The sequence below is a fragment of the Lolium rigidum genome, chromosome 7, assembly GCF_022539505.1.
Source record: "Lolium rigidum isolate FL_2022 chromosome 7, APGP_CSIRO_Lrig_0.1, whole genome shotgun sequence".
Lineage (NCBI taxonomy): Eukaryota > Viridiplantae > Streptophyta > Magnoliopsida > Poales > Poaceae > Lolium > Lolium rigidum.
In genome coordinates, this window is record NC_061514.1 from 141995417 (window position 1) to 142011326 (window position 15910).

The 15910-nt window shown below is 46.8% G+C and overlaps 1 protein-coding gene and 1 long non-coding RNA gene across 2 annotated transcripts; one reads left to right on the top strand and one right to left on the bottom strand.

The window, feature by feature from the left end:
* Positions 1–471: 471 nt before the first annotated feature.
* On the bottom strand, positions 472–2170 carry LOC124677094 (putative HVA22-like protein g). The gene is made up of 6 exons (XM_047213092.1): positions 1935–2170; positions 1740–1838; positions 1478–1534; positions 1288–1351; positions 969–1175; positions 472–877 (listed from the first exon to the last, which is right to left on the bottom strand). The coding sequence occupies exons 1-6, from the start codon at positions 1964–1966 to the stop codon at positions 749–751; spliced, it is 588 nt and encodes a 195-aa protein (XP_047069048.1). The 5' UTR covers positions 1967–2170; the 3' UTR covers positions 472–748.
* Positions 2171–10940: 8770 nt separating this feature from the next.
* LOC124675972 lies at positions 10941–14858 on the top strand. Its single transcript, XR_006993476.1, has 2 exons — positions 10941–14366; positions 14663–14858. It is a non-coding gene; the product is annotated as an uncharacterized LOC124675972 (long non-coding RNA).
* The last annotated feature ends 1052 nt before the right edge of the window (positions 14859–15910 follow it).

The window sequence follows — 15910 nt, forward strand, 5'->3', positions numbered from 1 at the left end:
ACTAAGGGATCAGCAAACCAGGATATCATTTTGTTTTTCTGCTCGACCGCCGAAACAAGTGTCTTGCATTGGACATGGCCTGGCGACACATACAGTTCAAACGGAAAAAACTATCAGCGGAACTCCTCCACCCTGACATCACAGACCATCTACAACTGTTGCCACTGAAATAGAAGAACAACTCGACAACACTACATGTTATTGCTTAGTGTCAGAAGTAGAATAGGTTATTTGTCAGCTACTTTTTTTGAGGGAATTATTTGTCAGCTACTTTATAAGTGTCAGTATCAGAAGGGCGTACACTAGGTTGTCTGTCAGTTACTCATACATTTTACCCAGCAAATAGAAACAAACGGGACAGTCAATGCACAGTGACTCGAAATCCTCAAGTTTCAGTGAATCATCTGAACCATGTGATCTCTTTTGCAGTTAGGAGAAAGACCATGATACGAGGATAGATTGGAGGTTGACTAAAACACATGTAAAATAATTTTATGCGTACACAATGATCCCACTAAATGTTCCAAATTAGTTTGATATAAAACTAGCATTAACACTAATCACATTAGAGAATACATAATTACAACAAATTATATGCTGTATAATAAACTAATAATCAGCGTGACATGGAGTTCCATGGAAACCTATCACCTAAATATCCACAATCAATCCGCCTTGTTCGATTCTAACTTAATTTTTTCCTCAGAATTTTTTTCTACATGGAGTACTTATTTGCATTTCTATCCTCCTACGACGAACTCTGACCACCGCGTGGTCGCCGCTGCCTGGCAGCTCCCCTCCGATCGCCGCCGGGGACGTAGTCATCTTCGAGGAAGCTCGGCCTCTCCGCTCGGTCCCCTCGGAACGAGAAGAACCTCTGCATCAGCGGAAACATAATCATCGCCACATGAAACACCTGAATACAGTAGCGACCAAAGTGGCAGAAGAAAAGTATTCAGGGGACGTACCCTTGTCTTTGATCCACTGGTCGCCTGCGAGCGGACGTAGTCGAGTATTCGAATGAAGATCTCGTATCCCCTGTCTGTGAAGTTCTTGAGGTAGAAAACGATGAGGTCGCCGGCGTTGGCCCGCAGGTACCGCAGCCTCTCCTCGATGTTGGGCTCGTACTGCATCACCAGCGGCCGCACGAAGGTCTCGTACACGATGTCAGTTCCCTGGTCCAACGGCGACAGTCACACACACAATAAGCAAGCAATAGTTTGTTCAGACATGTATGAGTCAGCAGACCATCGGAGTCAGAGTTATGCAGCTAGCTCAGTGACCTACCCTTGTCTGGGGGTACCACAGGTAGACGAGGAAGGCGAGCCTGAGTTCGTAGAACATCGGTATCCTGTGATCGGAGCGAAATGGTATGTCAGACAACCGTTTTTTTCGTAAACAACAAGTCATCCTTCTTTTACAAGAGCAGAGGACGTCCACAGTTCATGAGTCAATGAGTCCTGAGTGGTGATTTTACTTTGATACCAGAGCTCCTGCGATTTCGTCGAATATGACCAGCATGACCAGTATGATCCTGCAAGGTTGCTGAAGTTAGTTGAGCTCTTCCAGATCAAGATCTCTAGCCAGTTAGTCCACGCTACGAAGTCAAAGCAGATAAGCATTTCAGCAATTAAGTGATGCGATCCCAATTGCTGAAATCGGGCGTCCTCGATTCTATCGATTACTAACCAATTGCAAACGAAAGAATGAAAATTAGATAAGGGCTTCTGGATCAGTACCAATACTGGCACCAGAACCGGAGCTGATCGGTCCGGCCGGTCCGCTGTTCGATCGCCTTGAAGCACTCCATCGCCGGCATGGCGTACCCGAACAGAATCCTGCAGCACAGACGATCAGCGATCGAGTCGACCAAGCGGGGGCATGGCCAATTCAACCAGAATTACAGGCAAAAGAGGTCGGAGGAAACCACTTACGTGAGAAATTTCGTCAGCAGCTCGACAGACATCTTGAACCGGCGCTGAATTCTCAGGAGGAGGAGGCGGAGGCGGAGGCGGCCAAGATCTGTCTAATCTATCTACCAAATTTCTTGATGAGTTCTTGGAAGTACAAGATAGATAAATTGGCCGGCCAAGTGATGTGTTTGGTGGCCTATGATGACTTGCTTACTTGCCTTGCCAAGTTGCTTGCGGACAGGAGAGGACAGGTGGTTACCTTAGAGCAGGTCTAACAGGCCCCTTATAACCCGCCCACCCCGTAAAATTCCGGCGACATACGGGGCAGGCGCGGTTTGGGCCGTCTAGCAGGCCCCGTATTCGGGCCGCCCCGTTTCGGCGGAATACGGGGCCCAGGAAATCGGCCCCTCCGCCCACTATTTATGTCGGCCGCGAGGTGCGAGTGAGGGGTTAACCCCTCGCTCGCTACCCTAGCTCCGCCGTGCGCCGCCGCCGCCTCCACCCTGCTCCGGCGAGCAATTACTTTCTCCCCGCGCCGCATTCGACCCCAGCTCCGGCATGGACGCCCGCGGCCGCAGAGCGCCTCTCCGGCGAGCGGATCGAGCGATCCCGCTCGCCGGGACAACGTGGTGGGACGCGTGGCGCTTGAAGTGCAAGCGCTCCGCCGCGGGTAGCCGTCGCGCGGCACTGCAAGTACGCCGGCGCGTACTACATGCCGGAGAAGCTCCGGGACTTCGCGGCCGGTGGGCGGTGGTACCGACGGGATCCGCCGCTCAAGCCTATGAGCCGGCGCCGGGTCGAGGCGTGGCGCGCCGAGTGGGAGCGTGACCGCGCGGCGAGGCGGCATGGGATGTGCGCATCGGCGGCACCAGCGGCGGAGGAGGCGGAGGCGAGGAGGAAGCGGAGGCCGGCGAGGAGGAAGCGGAGGCCGGCGGGAGGACGCGGCATACTGCGGGCGTTGGCCGAGTCGGAGGTGGAGGCCGCCGAGAAGGCGCGGGCGGAGGCGAGAGGAAGAGGCGGCGGCCGTCGCCGCCGTGGCTGAATTCCGGGCGAAGGAGGCCGCCGCCGGGCGGGAGGAGGAGGGCGCCGCCGCGGGCGGAGGAGGAGGCTGCCGCCATCGTTGATTTCGTGCCATACATCATCCTCGAGTAGCTAGGATCGCTATGTATATGTATGATCCAATGTATGATCAATGAAGAAGAACTATGGTTTCATTTTCCCGGGGTTTTAATTTTTAAAAATACGGGGCCAAATACGGGGTCTGCTAGACGGAATGGTTGAGCAAGACGCACTTTTGGGATACGGGGCGAAAAAATAGCGTTATACGGGGCAGAGAAATAAGGGGCCTGTTAGACATGCTCTTACCTTGCTTGACCAGGATGACAAGTATGATCAGCGGCCCCAGCCGGCACCGGCAGGGTCTCTTCTGGGATGGAAATGTGTTGTTTTGCCTTTTCTGCTTCCTTTTGTGGTCAATGATGAGTGGGCCATTGGATTGGGCGTTTTGGGACGCACGCTGGATTGGAGGATCAGGAAGTATTTGTGAATATACTAAATGGAAAAGGTGATTGTGAGTGATTAAAAAGGTGATCTCAATAATGTGAGCCTAATTTGGTGCTATTAGCTGGTGTGACACAAAACCTACCCAGGCAGAAAGTGAGAACAAAATTATTGGGTCACTAGTCACTACACAACATTGGTATCTATGTAGCCGGCAATTTCTAATTGACCAAAAATTACTCCAGTAATGAAGGGAGGGAATGGTTTCTTTTTTGCAAATACGATAGATATTATGCAAATACTCAACCATTTATTATTTTTACTTTCAAAACGGTGAAGCGCCGTCATCAACTCATCATCACAAGCTGCACTAGCCAATACACCGTGCCATAAGACTCAGGTTTGCCCTGTATCCCCCTTTTTAATATAAAGAAAACATATTAATACCAATATAATATCAGTTACACTTAGCCTATGTAACAACACATTCTAGATATTAAATATGCACACAACTAAGAAGAAGAAGAAGAAATCAAAGACTCTAGCAAAAGGAACATCAGCGACAACGAGAATAAAGGTCCTTCACCCTACCCCAGATCGGTGTTCTTCCCTGGAGGAGCGTCGACGAGCTGGAGTTTGTAGTCGATCGTCGGGCATTAGGCCTGGCATGATAATATTTTGTCTACGGTGGCAGCGTTCAGTGGAGGGGATGATATCGCAACGTATTGGTGTCCCCAAGTTCCGTCTCCCGCTTGATGAAGCTCAGCAAGGTATGGCTTCATCGGAGAACTTGCGAGTTTGGTGTCCCCCATCTCCGTTTGGCCGGAGTTGGGATTATCTCGCATCACTTCTCGGTGCTAGCTTCTCCGAGGGGATGATCTCTCGAGATCGTGCTGGTCATCATCTTCTAGTCTACGTCGACGACTTCCCGGCCGCTGCTTCTACAAGCGCCTTGGTTTTTTCAAGCTTTCTCCAACACAAGCTTCGCTACGTCGGAGGCCTAGAGGTGGCATCGAGCTTTGCCCATGGCGCGCCATCGAGGGATGCTGGAAGAAGATGGTGCTGAACTTTCCAAGGACATCTGATTTATTACTTTTTCATGTAAACATGTTCTTGTAAGGGCTAGTTTTAGATAATATATGGCCTTAGGCCTTTTCGCAAAAAAAGCAACACCAGTGGTGACAACACCTAGGCTCCCAAAAAGGTTCTTCAAACAATGCCTCAATGAAGGTAATGATGCACAAACACCATCGTCATTCAGTCTAACCAGCATGGTTAGATCATGGGTTTTCACCCTAGAGAAAGCCCAAACTCGAGGCAACGACTAAAAAGCCACCATTTCCAAGTACAACAATCCATGGTCACATCTAGCGATTTCATCTCACAAACTCAGACTGCCAAGACCAAAGTCTGCTATTATCATTGCCCCCACTCATCGAGAACACTGATACAAAACGTTGATCATCCGACACTCTTACTTCTCCTGATCCGCTGCAAGTACCCTCTATAATTTTCACTGGCATTAAACTTTACATGAGCATGTGAGATGGAACCACCAGAGCCCGTCTTCATCAAACACAACTGCCATAGTGCCATGATCCCCAATTAACACCTTGGTAATCGCATCAATGAAGCTGCCAAGGCGGACCCAAGGTGAATGGGGGTTGCCACTAGCCATAGGAACATGGATCGTCACTTTCCATCAATGATAGCGGCACATCGGGCCACACTCCCGTGGCAAAGGTAGATTAGGCGAACAAGCCCATTGCTCTGTCTACCAGAAACGCCGATATGGTGCTTTTAGATCCAAGCATGCACGCCTCTTGACCGACTTGCAGTGTGTGTGCCTTGCTGAAGAAGCCCATGTGAAACTGACGAGTCGCCCGATTGGTGCTAGGAACCTGGCATGGGAGGTACACCTTGGCCACAAAAGGATCCATCCTCCCATTCCAGTCCAACGTTCATGGATAGAGGTTGTACATGGCAGTGGCAGCAGAAATCGTTGGGGCCAAGAAAAGAGGCAAAAAGGCCAAGAGAATGGCTTTATTGTGGACACCCCATCGCCGCCAACTAGCGGTGGCAAGGTGGGGGCGGCAAAGAGGGGCTTGTTAGGCGGCGGGGGGAGGGGGTCTGGTGTCATCTGAGAGGCGACCCGGGAGGCTGGCGACTACCATTGTTATCTTCTATAGGGTAGCTAAGAGCCTAGGCGGTGGGTTCGGCGGGGGGTGGCTATGATCTCTGCTTTGTATGCCGACGTATACTACTAAATGCCATGAGTATTACATTTGTCATGATGGTAATACTGAATAATTATTTTATGTTGTTTATTCTAAGTGTCATCCTTTCACCAAAAGATGCACGTGTCAAAAACTCCCTTCCCATGACAAGGGTACTAGTTTTGTTGGATCTTATTAATCGTGCTTTCCACGTCTGTTTCCAGGGTTGACAAGTAAATGACTTGGTTCGTCACGAAAAAGTTACCAATAAGATATCATGTGACGTGCAATTATAAAACACTGCATTAGCCGAAGTCCCTACAAGTGTCGCGTCGTTTTACACAAGTAAGAAATTACTGATGCAATGACATTGGACGTATGTGATGTTTGCATACGAGACTTCCATGCATCATGCCAAATCAAGGAAATCAGTCGGTTATTGCATTGTACTGAAATCATACATGAGAATATCACGTGCACAATACTTCCGTTAACATATTTGAAGATAGAAGGGAACTCTTCAATTTATCTTTATGTTTGTCACAAAGTTCTGCCATTTAATTGTCCCTCCATTTGATTCATAATATATCTATCTATCTATTATATACTACTAGCAAAAGTGCCCGTGCGATGCATCGGGAAAGAAACATAAACTTTTGGCCAAGTATTCGAAACTATTTGGTCACAATGTCCAAGGAAAATGCTTACTTGGTTCTTCATGGCATCGGCGGGGCATCTTTGTCGGCAATGGCGGTCGGCTGCGAGGGCAACACTTAGGGGTTGTTGTGCCGGCGACTCGTTGAGGATGTCGCCGGTGACCAGTACGACGTGCAGAGCGGCCATGGGTCCAATACCCTCTTTGGGGCTCTTTCAATTTGGGACAGGTATTTAGAACGGGCGCTTGCACTGGCCAGCTCATGGCGCTTTCTCTCGTCGGGATAGGCTTCTGCTTATTTTATTTATTTCTGATGAGGCAGCTTGCTGATTCATTCGAACTTCATGCATATGAATAGGTAAAATTCTGTCCGACGGAGCGAGGTGGTACAATTCTACCAACGAAAAGGTGCTTTGTACCGAACGAATTATACTACTCCGTACGAAAAGAACCGATCGGTTCCTCAATATGCTGGTGCATTGGCCCATTTTATACATGGGCCAGCAGGAGCGATCGCGCAGTGCTTGTCAACGGACGGAAGAGACAACAACGGCCCATGTATGCCGCTGACTTCCAAGCTAAACGATGGACCAAAAAAAAAGCTAACGATTGACCAAAAAGTAGGTCCATCGATCTAGCCAAATAATCCCCATTCATTCCGCGGCTGCCGCATGCCGGCAGGGCCTCCTCAGATGTGCCACCAGGCCAGGGAAAGCTCATCGCCGGACAAACACTACATCAAGAAGGCGCACAAGCTTTTAAGGAAGTCATCAACGCATCACCCCCGACCTCCGGCTGCTGCACGGTCGCCGCTTACCTTCAGAAGCTGGCGCTGTCGCCAGGAGCGCGTCGCCGAAGAAGGCGAGCGGCTGGTTCGCACTGGCGTATGCGGCGGCCGAGGAAGGCCACCTCCGCCTCGACCCATGGATTCAGCGCACGCGGAGGACGACCGCCGCGAGGCCGACTCCTGGGTCACCTCAACGTCGTCGAGGCCCGCAGAGTGGACGTAGCGAGGAAGCCGCAGCGAGGCCGGATTCCTGGTGCATCTCACCGCCGGCGTGGTGGACGCTTCCATCCTCCTCTCTTCTGTTCGGGGATTCAAACGATGTGAACATCATTGCCATCGCGGCCCCCGCACCATCCCCGATCTGGCTGACAAGCCTCGCGCTCCCTGCCTTCTCAGCTCAGGTCGCGGGCGAAGATACGCCCAAAGTTGTGAAACGGTATAATGACAATTTAATGTATTATGTATTTTGGTGGGAGGGCAAAATCGTCCAAAAAAAGTGTTGACGAAACTTTTTGGCAGAAACCTTAGCTCCTTTATTATTAGGTATAGACTAGGACAATACCCGTGCGTTGCTACGGGTAGACCACATGTCTAGCCCATGTATTTAGAACCATTTATATTATGAAATTTAAAATAATCATCAGAAACACATCTCTCTTATACATGGTCATGTTGAACTATCTTATCGAGCTTAATCACGCTAATGCCTTGATTTATATGTTCTAAAATATATACAATTAATTGACTTTGCTCTGTAATTTTTTAATCGTGAGGGATCACCTCATCGGTCTGCAATTAATTGTAATTTTTTTGATTCTGAGGGATCACCGTGTTGGTATAGTTTTCCTAAGAATCAATATTTTCTGGTTGATACCTTCCTCTTTTATTTATTATTTATTCTATCTAAAATTGTGTTTATACTTTATAGTTTTATAAATCTTCCTATTTTTATGATTTATAAAAATAAAACTTATATCCTTCCATTCTATCTTTCCGTTTTCTAATTTTTTTTTGGAATTAATTTTGTAAATGAAAAAATAGAGGCCAGCCCCAACCGTGAATTCACACTATGTGGCCCAAGGCACCACGTAACCGATCGAAGCCAAGATGACATGAGTGCACGCACCACGCAGATGGGAAAGACGGAAACCCTCGTGGATTTTGAAGCCTGCTCCGCAAATCGCCTCTCCCGCCGCGCGCATTGACCTCCGTCTCGGCCTCCTCCGCGCGGACGCCAACCTATAGCGGCGGCGACCACCGCTGCACCCATGCGCCCTCGTCCGCCCCCACGCCGATTATATCTCCTCTGCTTCCGCTCGCTGAAGGGTGTCCATCGGATGGAGTCCATATCCCTGCCTCGCTCCTCTCCCAACCCCACGGTCGGTTAATATGACTCCGGCCAGCCGCCGCAAGCCCAGTCTCTTCTCCGTGATCTGTTTCCGGTCTGATAATTTGCTCTAGTACTCCCTCCGATTCATATTAATTGACTTCAATATGGATGTATCTAGAACTAAAATATGTCTAGATACATCCATATTATAGTCCATTAATATGAACCGGAGGGAGTATAATATTTCCTTTCTCGTTAATCTCCCGTTAATCTCCATTCCCATCTGAGCCATCCGAGTCTTTTGCTCCTATTGATCTTTAGATCTTACACTTGTTGCTTTGGCTTGTTGACATCCAAAAAATGTGTGTATATAAACTGGTCAAATTCCACATGCAAAAGCGAGGTGGTACTAATATAGATACGCTAATCGTTACCATGAGTGGGATGCGGAGCTGGGCCAGCAGCACAGCTCGTGGCCCATCATGGCCCGAGGGGCACAAAACAACCGGGGAAAGTCATCCGATTTCTAAAAGAACTAAACGAACCGGTAAGATATGTCATCGTGCAGTATTATGCGGTTTGGTGGACGTTGCATCGGGATGAACAAAAAATCTAATATGGTTATGAGATGATATGGTTAATTTTCAATAAATATTTCATAATGCATGTATAATTTGATTTGCACAGTCATTTGCCTGTCAGACTATTAAATTTTCGATCTTTAGATTAGAACAAAATCTAGTCATTCCTTTGTTTTTTGAGGGTCTACTTATTTCGCATGTATAGACATTTAATGTTCGCAGACATATTTTCAGCAGAACGAACTTTTTTTTTGTGTTCCGACAGGAGGTTTGCTTTCAAAATGCCATCGTTCATGTCATGCAGCGACTAACTATGATCATGGACAGAAAAAACAAACATTTCCATCCAACAACAACGGCTTCTAGAACATAATGTTTTTGTTGCAAAACCACAAACATCGTACTGAGTAACATGTGGCGAGCGAGCAGATGGAAGGATTTGGTTTTCTGTAAACAAATTTATGAGCAGGAAAATTAATGGATGAAATTCGCGTCTGACATAGTAGTGCCCATGCAGCTTGATCGAGCGTCGGGGTGTAGCTTCCTAGCATAGAGGTGCCTAGATAACCTGCACACCATTGCCGCCTCGTGCATCTACACCGCCCATGCGTCCTCGAGCTGCTCAGCGCCCCGCACGCCTATCGGCAAGCAGAGCGCGTCCATGATGGACTCGGTTGTCGGGGCCATGAGGCAACCACAATGTTAATTCGAATTCTACGTACAAGAAGCTGGCCGCGAGCAGCTTCGCACCATTGCAGTTAGTCTCCCGTAGTTTCGACTGTAGGGAGGAACAAAAATTCAGAAAAGAAGTTCAGCACCATCAGTTCAGTGTAGATAGACCACGATTTATCTCCCAAAGACCACGCGATGCGCTGTTGCTCCAATAGATAAGCTCACCAACGCGTTGATCAACCCGCGCGCGGCCGGCACAGCACGTCAGCACGCTGCCGGATCTGCCCGCATCAGGCTCCCACGCCGCCAGCTTCACCTGTGGCGGCTGGTTCCCCGTATGCTCCGAACTGCTTGCTGTCTCTTTCCTGCTCCCCGCACCCGGTATATCACGTCAGCACGCTGCCGGATCTGCCCGCAGCAGGCTCCCCACACCACGCCAGCTTCACGTGCGGCCGGTTCCTCGTATCGTCCGATCTGCTCGATGTCGCCGCCCTCCTCCCAGCAACCGGCACAGCACGTCAGCGCGCGGCCGGTTCTCCCCGCCGCAGGCTCCTCTCGCTCGCCGCCAGCTTCACCTGTGGCCGGTTCCTCACATCCTCCGAACTGGTCGCGGTCCACGCGCGCCCATCACCCCAAAACACTGCGGGGAAGAGGGAAGGGGCAGGGACGCAGAGTGCTCAGTCGACGAACCGGTACCTTCATGGCAGATGCAGTAGTATGTAAATTGGTGGGAGGGCAAAACGGTCCAAAAAAAAGCGTTGACGAAACTTTTTGGCAGAAACCTTAGCTCCTTTATTATTCCCAAACGCTAAAAAGTGCTCGGTGGCTGGTTTGTTCCATCGAGCCATCGTTTCCTAACCGTCAGATTGAGTCCCAGTCGGTGGGATCAACGTTGAACAGGAGAGTCGTTCCGACCGGCCCACGTGCCCTTGCCCTGTGGTTCTCTCGCTATCCATCTCCGTTCCCCTCCCCGTCTCCAAAATTCGATCTCTCGCTAGGGTTCTTCGAGGCGAAATCAGCGCACTACCTATGGAGAGTGACCGCATGAGTGAGGGCGGGATGCTCGACGGCGGTGAGCAACCCACGTGCGAAGGTGGGGTGCTCGGGATTCCAATTTGTGTGCTCTGTGCTTGCGTTGTCTTCGGTCATGGCTGGCTGGCCAGATCCGTCACTGCCCCGCGGTATGCAGCCGCGTCCTCGACCTCCTGGAGTACGGCGTCCGCATGGGGGTCCTCCTGGAGCACCGCGTGTTCGCGGCGCGCAACAGCTGCGGCGCCGGTGAGACGCCGACCACCTCCACTCGCCTAGGCCGCCGCGGTTGCTCGTGCCACGGAGGTCCAGCAGGACAGTGTCGACCCGGCATCTAGGCGTCCCGAAGAGGTCCGCCAGACCAACGCCGACCACCTCCGCAGCCCATCGGAGCTGCCGGTATTCCTCTTCTCCTATTGCCGGTCGTGGTCATGGCCGAGCCAGACCGCGCCAAAGCTAGGCTTCTCCTGCTGTTGGTCCTGGCCGTGGAAGAGGGGCCAAGCCCCAGTCAGGCTGCTCCTGCTGCTAGTCCTGGTCGTGGCCATGACACGGCGGCGTGCGGCCACCTGCAGGTTTGCTACTAGCTAATTTGGTCAATGGTGTGCAGCTAGCTGAATCTTTTGCACGCACGCAAGCGATATGTAGTGCTGCTACCTGAATCCTTGCCGATATGTGCTAGCTGGTTTCTTTTTGTGTGCAACATTTCAATGTGCAACGTGCATTTTTTTTTCAAATTGCAATGTCAATGTGTTCAATTTTAGGTGCTTTTAGGCATAAAGTGAAAAATAAAAAGTAATCTAGCTGAGGTAGATTCAGATATTATGTCCAGTTTGTTAGATGAAGTTCGAACTAGGTTGTAGCTGGAATGGTTAAAGTTGTATGATGTCCATACTAAGTTTGTCTCTGGGAATATCCATGGATGTAGGATGGTGTTTTTGCCTATGCATTTATGGAACTGATAAGTTGCTCATACCCTTAATTAAGTTGGTTCACTCTTGCCTAACTTGAGTGTAAGGTTGCGTATTGTTCATTGTTAAGTTGTCCACTAATCAATGTTAAGTTGCTGATACTGTTAGATATTACAGTTACTTTTGACAAGCAACTTCAGTGTTGGACCAAACAATTTCTTAACACTAGACACTTATTTTTTACAATAGTGAAATTTTCCAAGATATATTGATGCTAATTTTTGTATGACTGGTACACTGGTACTAAGTTAAGTCGCGATGGAAACCCTTTCTCCACCATAATGGTTATGTTGCATAACTTGCACAACTTCAGAATTAAATTGATTCACCCACATAAATAAGTTTCTTATGCCACTTAATTAAGTTGATTAGACATATTAGTATAACTTGCATACTGATACTTAAGTTTGTTTTTTCACACATCCATGAATGCAATGGAGTTGTTCTGTTATATCCTCTCGTTTTCCTCAATTAAGTTGTCTTGTCAATATTCTAAAATTGTTTCTACCATTTAATTAAGTTGATCATGCATCTTAGCCTAGGTTGCTTTACCTATTCATTCAAGTTACTCACCACAAGTTAGTAAGTTTGGTTTGATCTGTAGGGCAATGACTAAAGTGTAATTTGCATGTACCACTAGTCTAGCGGATGAAGACTGCTTTACGCGACTAAGTCGTGTTTGTATACAGTAAATTGCTTCTTCACACATGTACTGAATTGTCTACTCACTATTGCCAAGTTGTATATAGAGTGATGCTAAGTTGCATAGCCCATCTGTGAATTCTTACCTCTACACCATAGGGAAAAAACTTATTTCGAGAAGTGGTAACAACTATAGTGTGTACCAAATGCAATTCGTCGGTGGTTGCGCATTTGCAACTAAGACACCACCAGCAACAAGTTGCATCCATTTACCAATTGGGTTGTAGCTGAACAAGCAAAGTTACATGTTGAAGATGATAAGTTGTTTTTATCCGATGTACCAAGTTGTATACCTACTATTGCTAAGTTGCAGTGGCGTATCCAGTTTGGGTACCATGGGTTTCATTGAATTTCTACATGCATTTTGCCATATAGTTGGGTGGTGTCTTTCCTGAATTTTGCATGTATACCTAGCCACTAAGTTGCTGCAAGAGTGTCGTGTGCATCTACCTTGTAAGATCTTGGGTGGTGTTTTTCGGCTCTATCCGAGCCGCATGTCCCGTATCGTTCAGTTGCTAATGTGAAGTTGTCTATAGGTTGTTGCTAAGTTGATCGCTGAATGGTAAGTTGCTGATCTGGTGAGATAGCACAGGTGTGCTAAGCATCTTACACATAATGTGAATTCATATGTTTTTGTATTTCTGAAGTCGATTTTGCATGTAGTATAGTTGCTTCACATGAAGACTGAGTTGTTTTTTCATTATGCTAATTTGTGCCCTCGTGTATGATGGACTCTATGTTCAGTTTGAAGAGTCTCAAGGGATGTCTTGCATATGAAGTTAGTGTCCCATCATGTTCAAGTTGCTTATCCTTTTTTGTTATGTTACTTGCTATTTTTATTAAGTTGTTCACATTCAACCATGAGGTTTGTGATTGTGTTTGTCCAATCAGCCATCCACAGGTTTAAGTTGCTTATAACATTTAGTTAGGTTACTAATCGTCTGTCATTAAGTTGATTTTCCATATACCCTTTGTATATCAAGGGGGGCTTGGGTTTCTGTGTTTCACCTTGTTTAATGTGATTAAGTTGTTTTTTTCATCTAATTTAGTTACTTACTTTTCCTTATTAAGTTGTATACTCAGAATTGGTTTGTCTTCCTTTTTACCCTCTGACCATGCAATCATCTGTATGATCAATTAATTAAGTTGCTTAGGTGGTGTTAGTTAGGTACTTGTTTTCTATACTTATTTCGCTTATTTACATATTCTATGATCCCATACGTGCGGGTGCAACTTAGACAATACTTGTGCCAATTCAGCCATCACGTGGAGCAACTTAGACATATAGTACAACAACTCCCCAATAAAACCAGCATTAGTCTTGGAACTCCAGCAACAACTTCCTAAACTGTCCAAACATTTTCCAGTAATTCAAACAACAACTTAGATGTTAGCAAAAGGCAGCTAAGAGATCACTAGGAGCAATTCAGATGTTAGGAGGAACAACTAACGTATGGTAAGTTGCTTCTTTGATGAGTTGCATTTTATCATGCACTAAGTTGTAGTTTCCAAATTACATAGTTGCTTTTCGAGCGCATTTGATGAGATGCAGTTTGTCATGCACTAAGTTGTAGTTCCCAAATTACATAGTTGCTTTTCAGGCGCATTTGATGAATTGCAGTTTGTCATGCACTAACTTGTAATTTCCAAATTATGTAGTTGCTTTTCCAGCGCATTTGATAAGTTGTATTTTATCATGCACTAAGTTGTAGTTCCCAAATTACATAGTTGCTTTTTGGGTGCATTTGATGTTTTGTAGTTTGTCATGCACTAAGTTGTAGTTACCTTATGACCTAGTTGCTTTTTGGGTTTATGTAAGTTGCAATTTCGGTTCCAATGTTAGGATATTGTTTCTAGGGTGATTTGTGTGTTACTTGCACGTTCCTAGGGTTGTGGATCTAAATATGTTGTAGGTTTTCATATCACCTAATATCTTTTCTGTTGTAGGTAAGCTACAGCGTGCCATGCACTAAGTTGTAGTTATTAGATTACTGAGTTTCTTTTCAGGTGCAGGTAAGTTGCAGTTCTGGTTCCATTATGTTGTTGCTGAAACTGATGGAGGTTTAGAATCACCCCTAATGCAGTATAGTGTAATACACTTATCACAATAAAAACTATGTTGCTTTCCAATAAATATTTGTCGGAATATATCCCAATTGGATCTAGTATTGAAGATTTTTAACTGATCATAGTCCTGGCCTTCATTGTGAAACATGTATCCATTTGAGTTTTTTTTAACAATTAAGGTGCATCTGACGTCACATTCAATTTTCTGGTACTAATTCTTCTTAGTTTGTGTTCTCTTACAGATCAATGGTCATTGAAAAAAATGAAGCATCAGTTTGTGAAAGTACATACAAGCGAAACCGGATATGTGCATAGTTGCCAGTAGATGTCAGTTTGCAGCTTGTCCATTTTGAAACAGACATTGAAATTAGCTGATGTGTATCAATATCATCATGATCCTATTTTTTGTGTCTATATATTCATCAGGTTTCTTGATTACGTGGAATTGTGTATGTTTTTGGAGGTTCTGAAAGTGTGAGGTGATCTCTTGTGCTTCACGGTTTTATCCTGGGAAAATGCGTGAAAAAACTACAGAGACAGTAGCTTTTGGATGCAACAACTGGTATGTGCAGCTAGAGAAAATGAAAAAGAACGTGGTGAGGACTAGACGCACCAGCTAGTGGAGGTTTGATGAGAACGTGGTGGGGACTAGACGCACTAGCTCGCACGTGTAGGTTTTAGCTTAAAGGGACATGTCAGGTTGGATTTCCGCAAATAGAAACCGTGGCTCAAATCTTTCCTTTTTCGGGTGATGGCCGGGTTCGACTAACCAGCCATCGTTTGCTCCCTAGACGCTCCCTTATTATTAGGTATAGAAAAGCACAATACAGTGTTTTAAAATAGAGACGCCATATTACACCACATCATTCTAATTATTTTGTCAGTTAGATCTAAAATTTACGGCTAGGATTTTACGTTGTTGCGTAACATGTGCATGCACCTATTATTTTAGACGTACCTGACTGACACGTTAGTGGACCCATCTTTATTACTTAGGTAGAAAAACCGAATTGATCCATTATATCTAACGTCAAAAGGCAGTCTCCAAGAAAAAAATTACACCCTTTCGTGAAGGAAGCGATTTGCTTCCATGTCAAACAAAAAAAGGAAGAGATTAGCTTCCACACGATACGTGCAATATATATATCAATAAGAAAAAAGAGTTGTATGTCAGATGCAGTTTAGAGAATAAGATTTTTTTCCAAAGAGCACGATGCACGCAGCATTAGGGCATCTTCAACGCAGCGACCCATCCCGCGTCCGCGCGTTCGGATAGGTCAAAACAGATAAAAACGCGGCCCAACGCGGCCACGCATCGCAAATGCAGATGGCCGAGGTATCCGAGACGACCCAAACCCGGCCAAATATAGGCCAGGTTTGCGTGGCCGCGGATGGCACACGGCGTCCTCGCACGTCCGCCTGCTCGCCTCCTCACCTCCTTGAGCCCAGCTGTCGGTGCGAGGCGTGCGTCCTATTAAAAGTGGACTGGG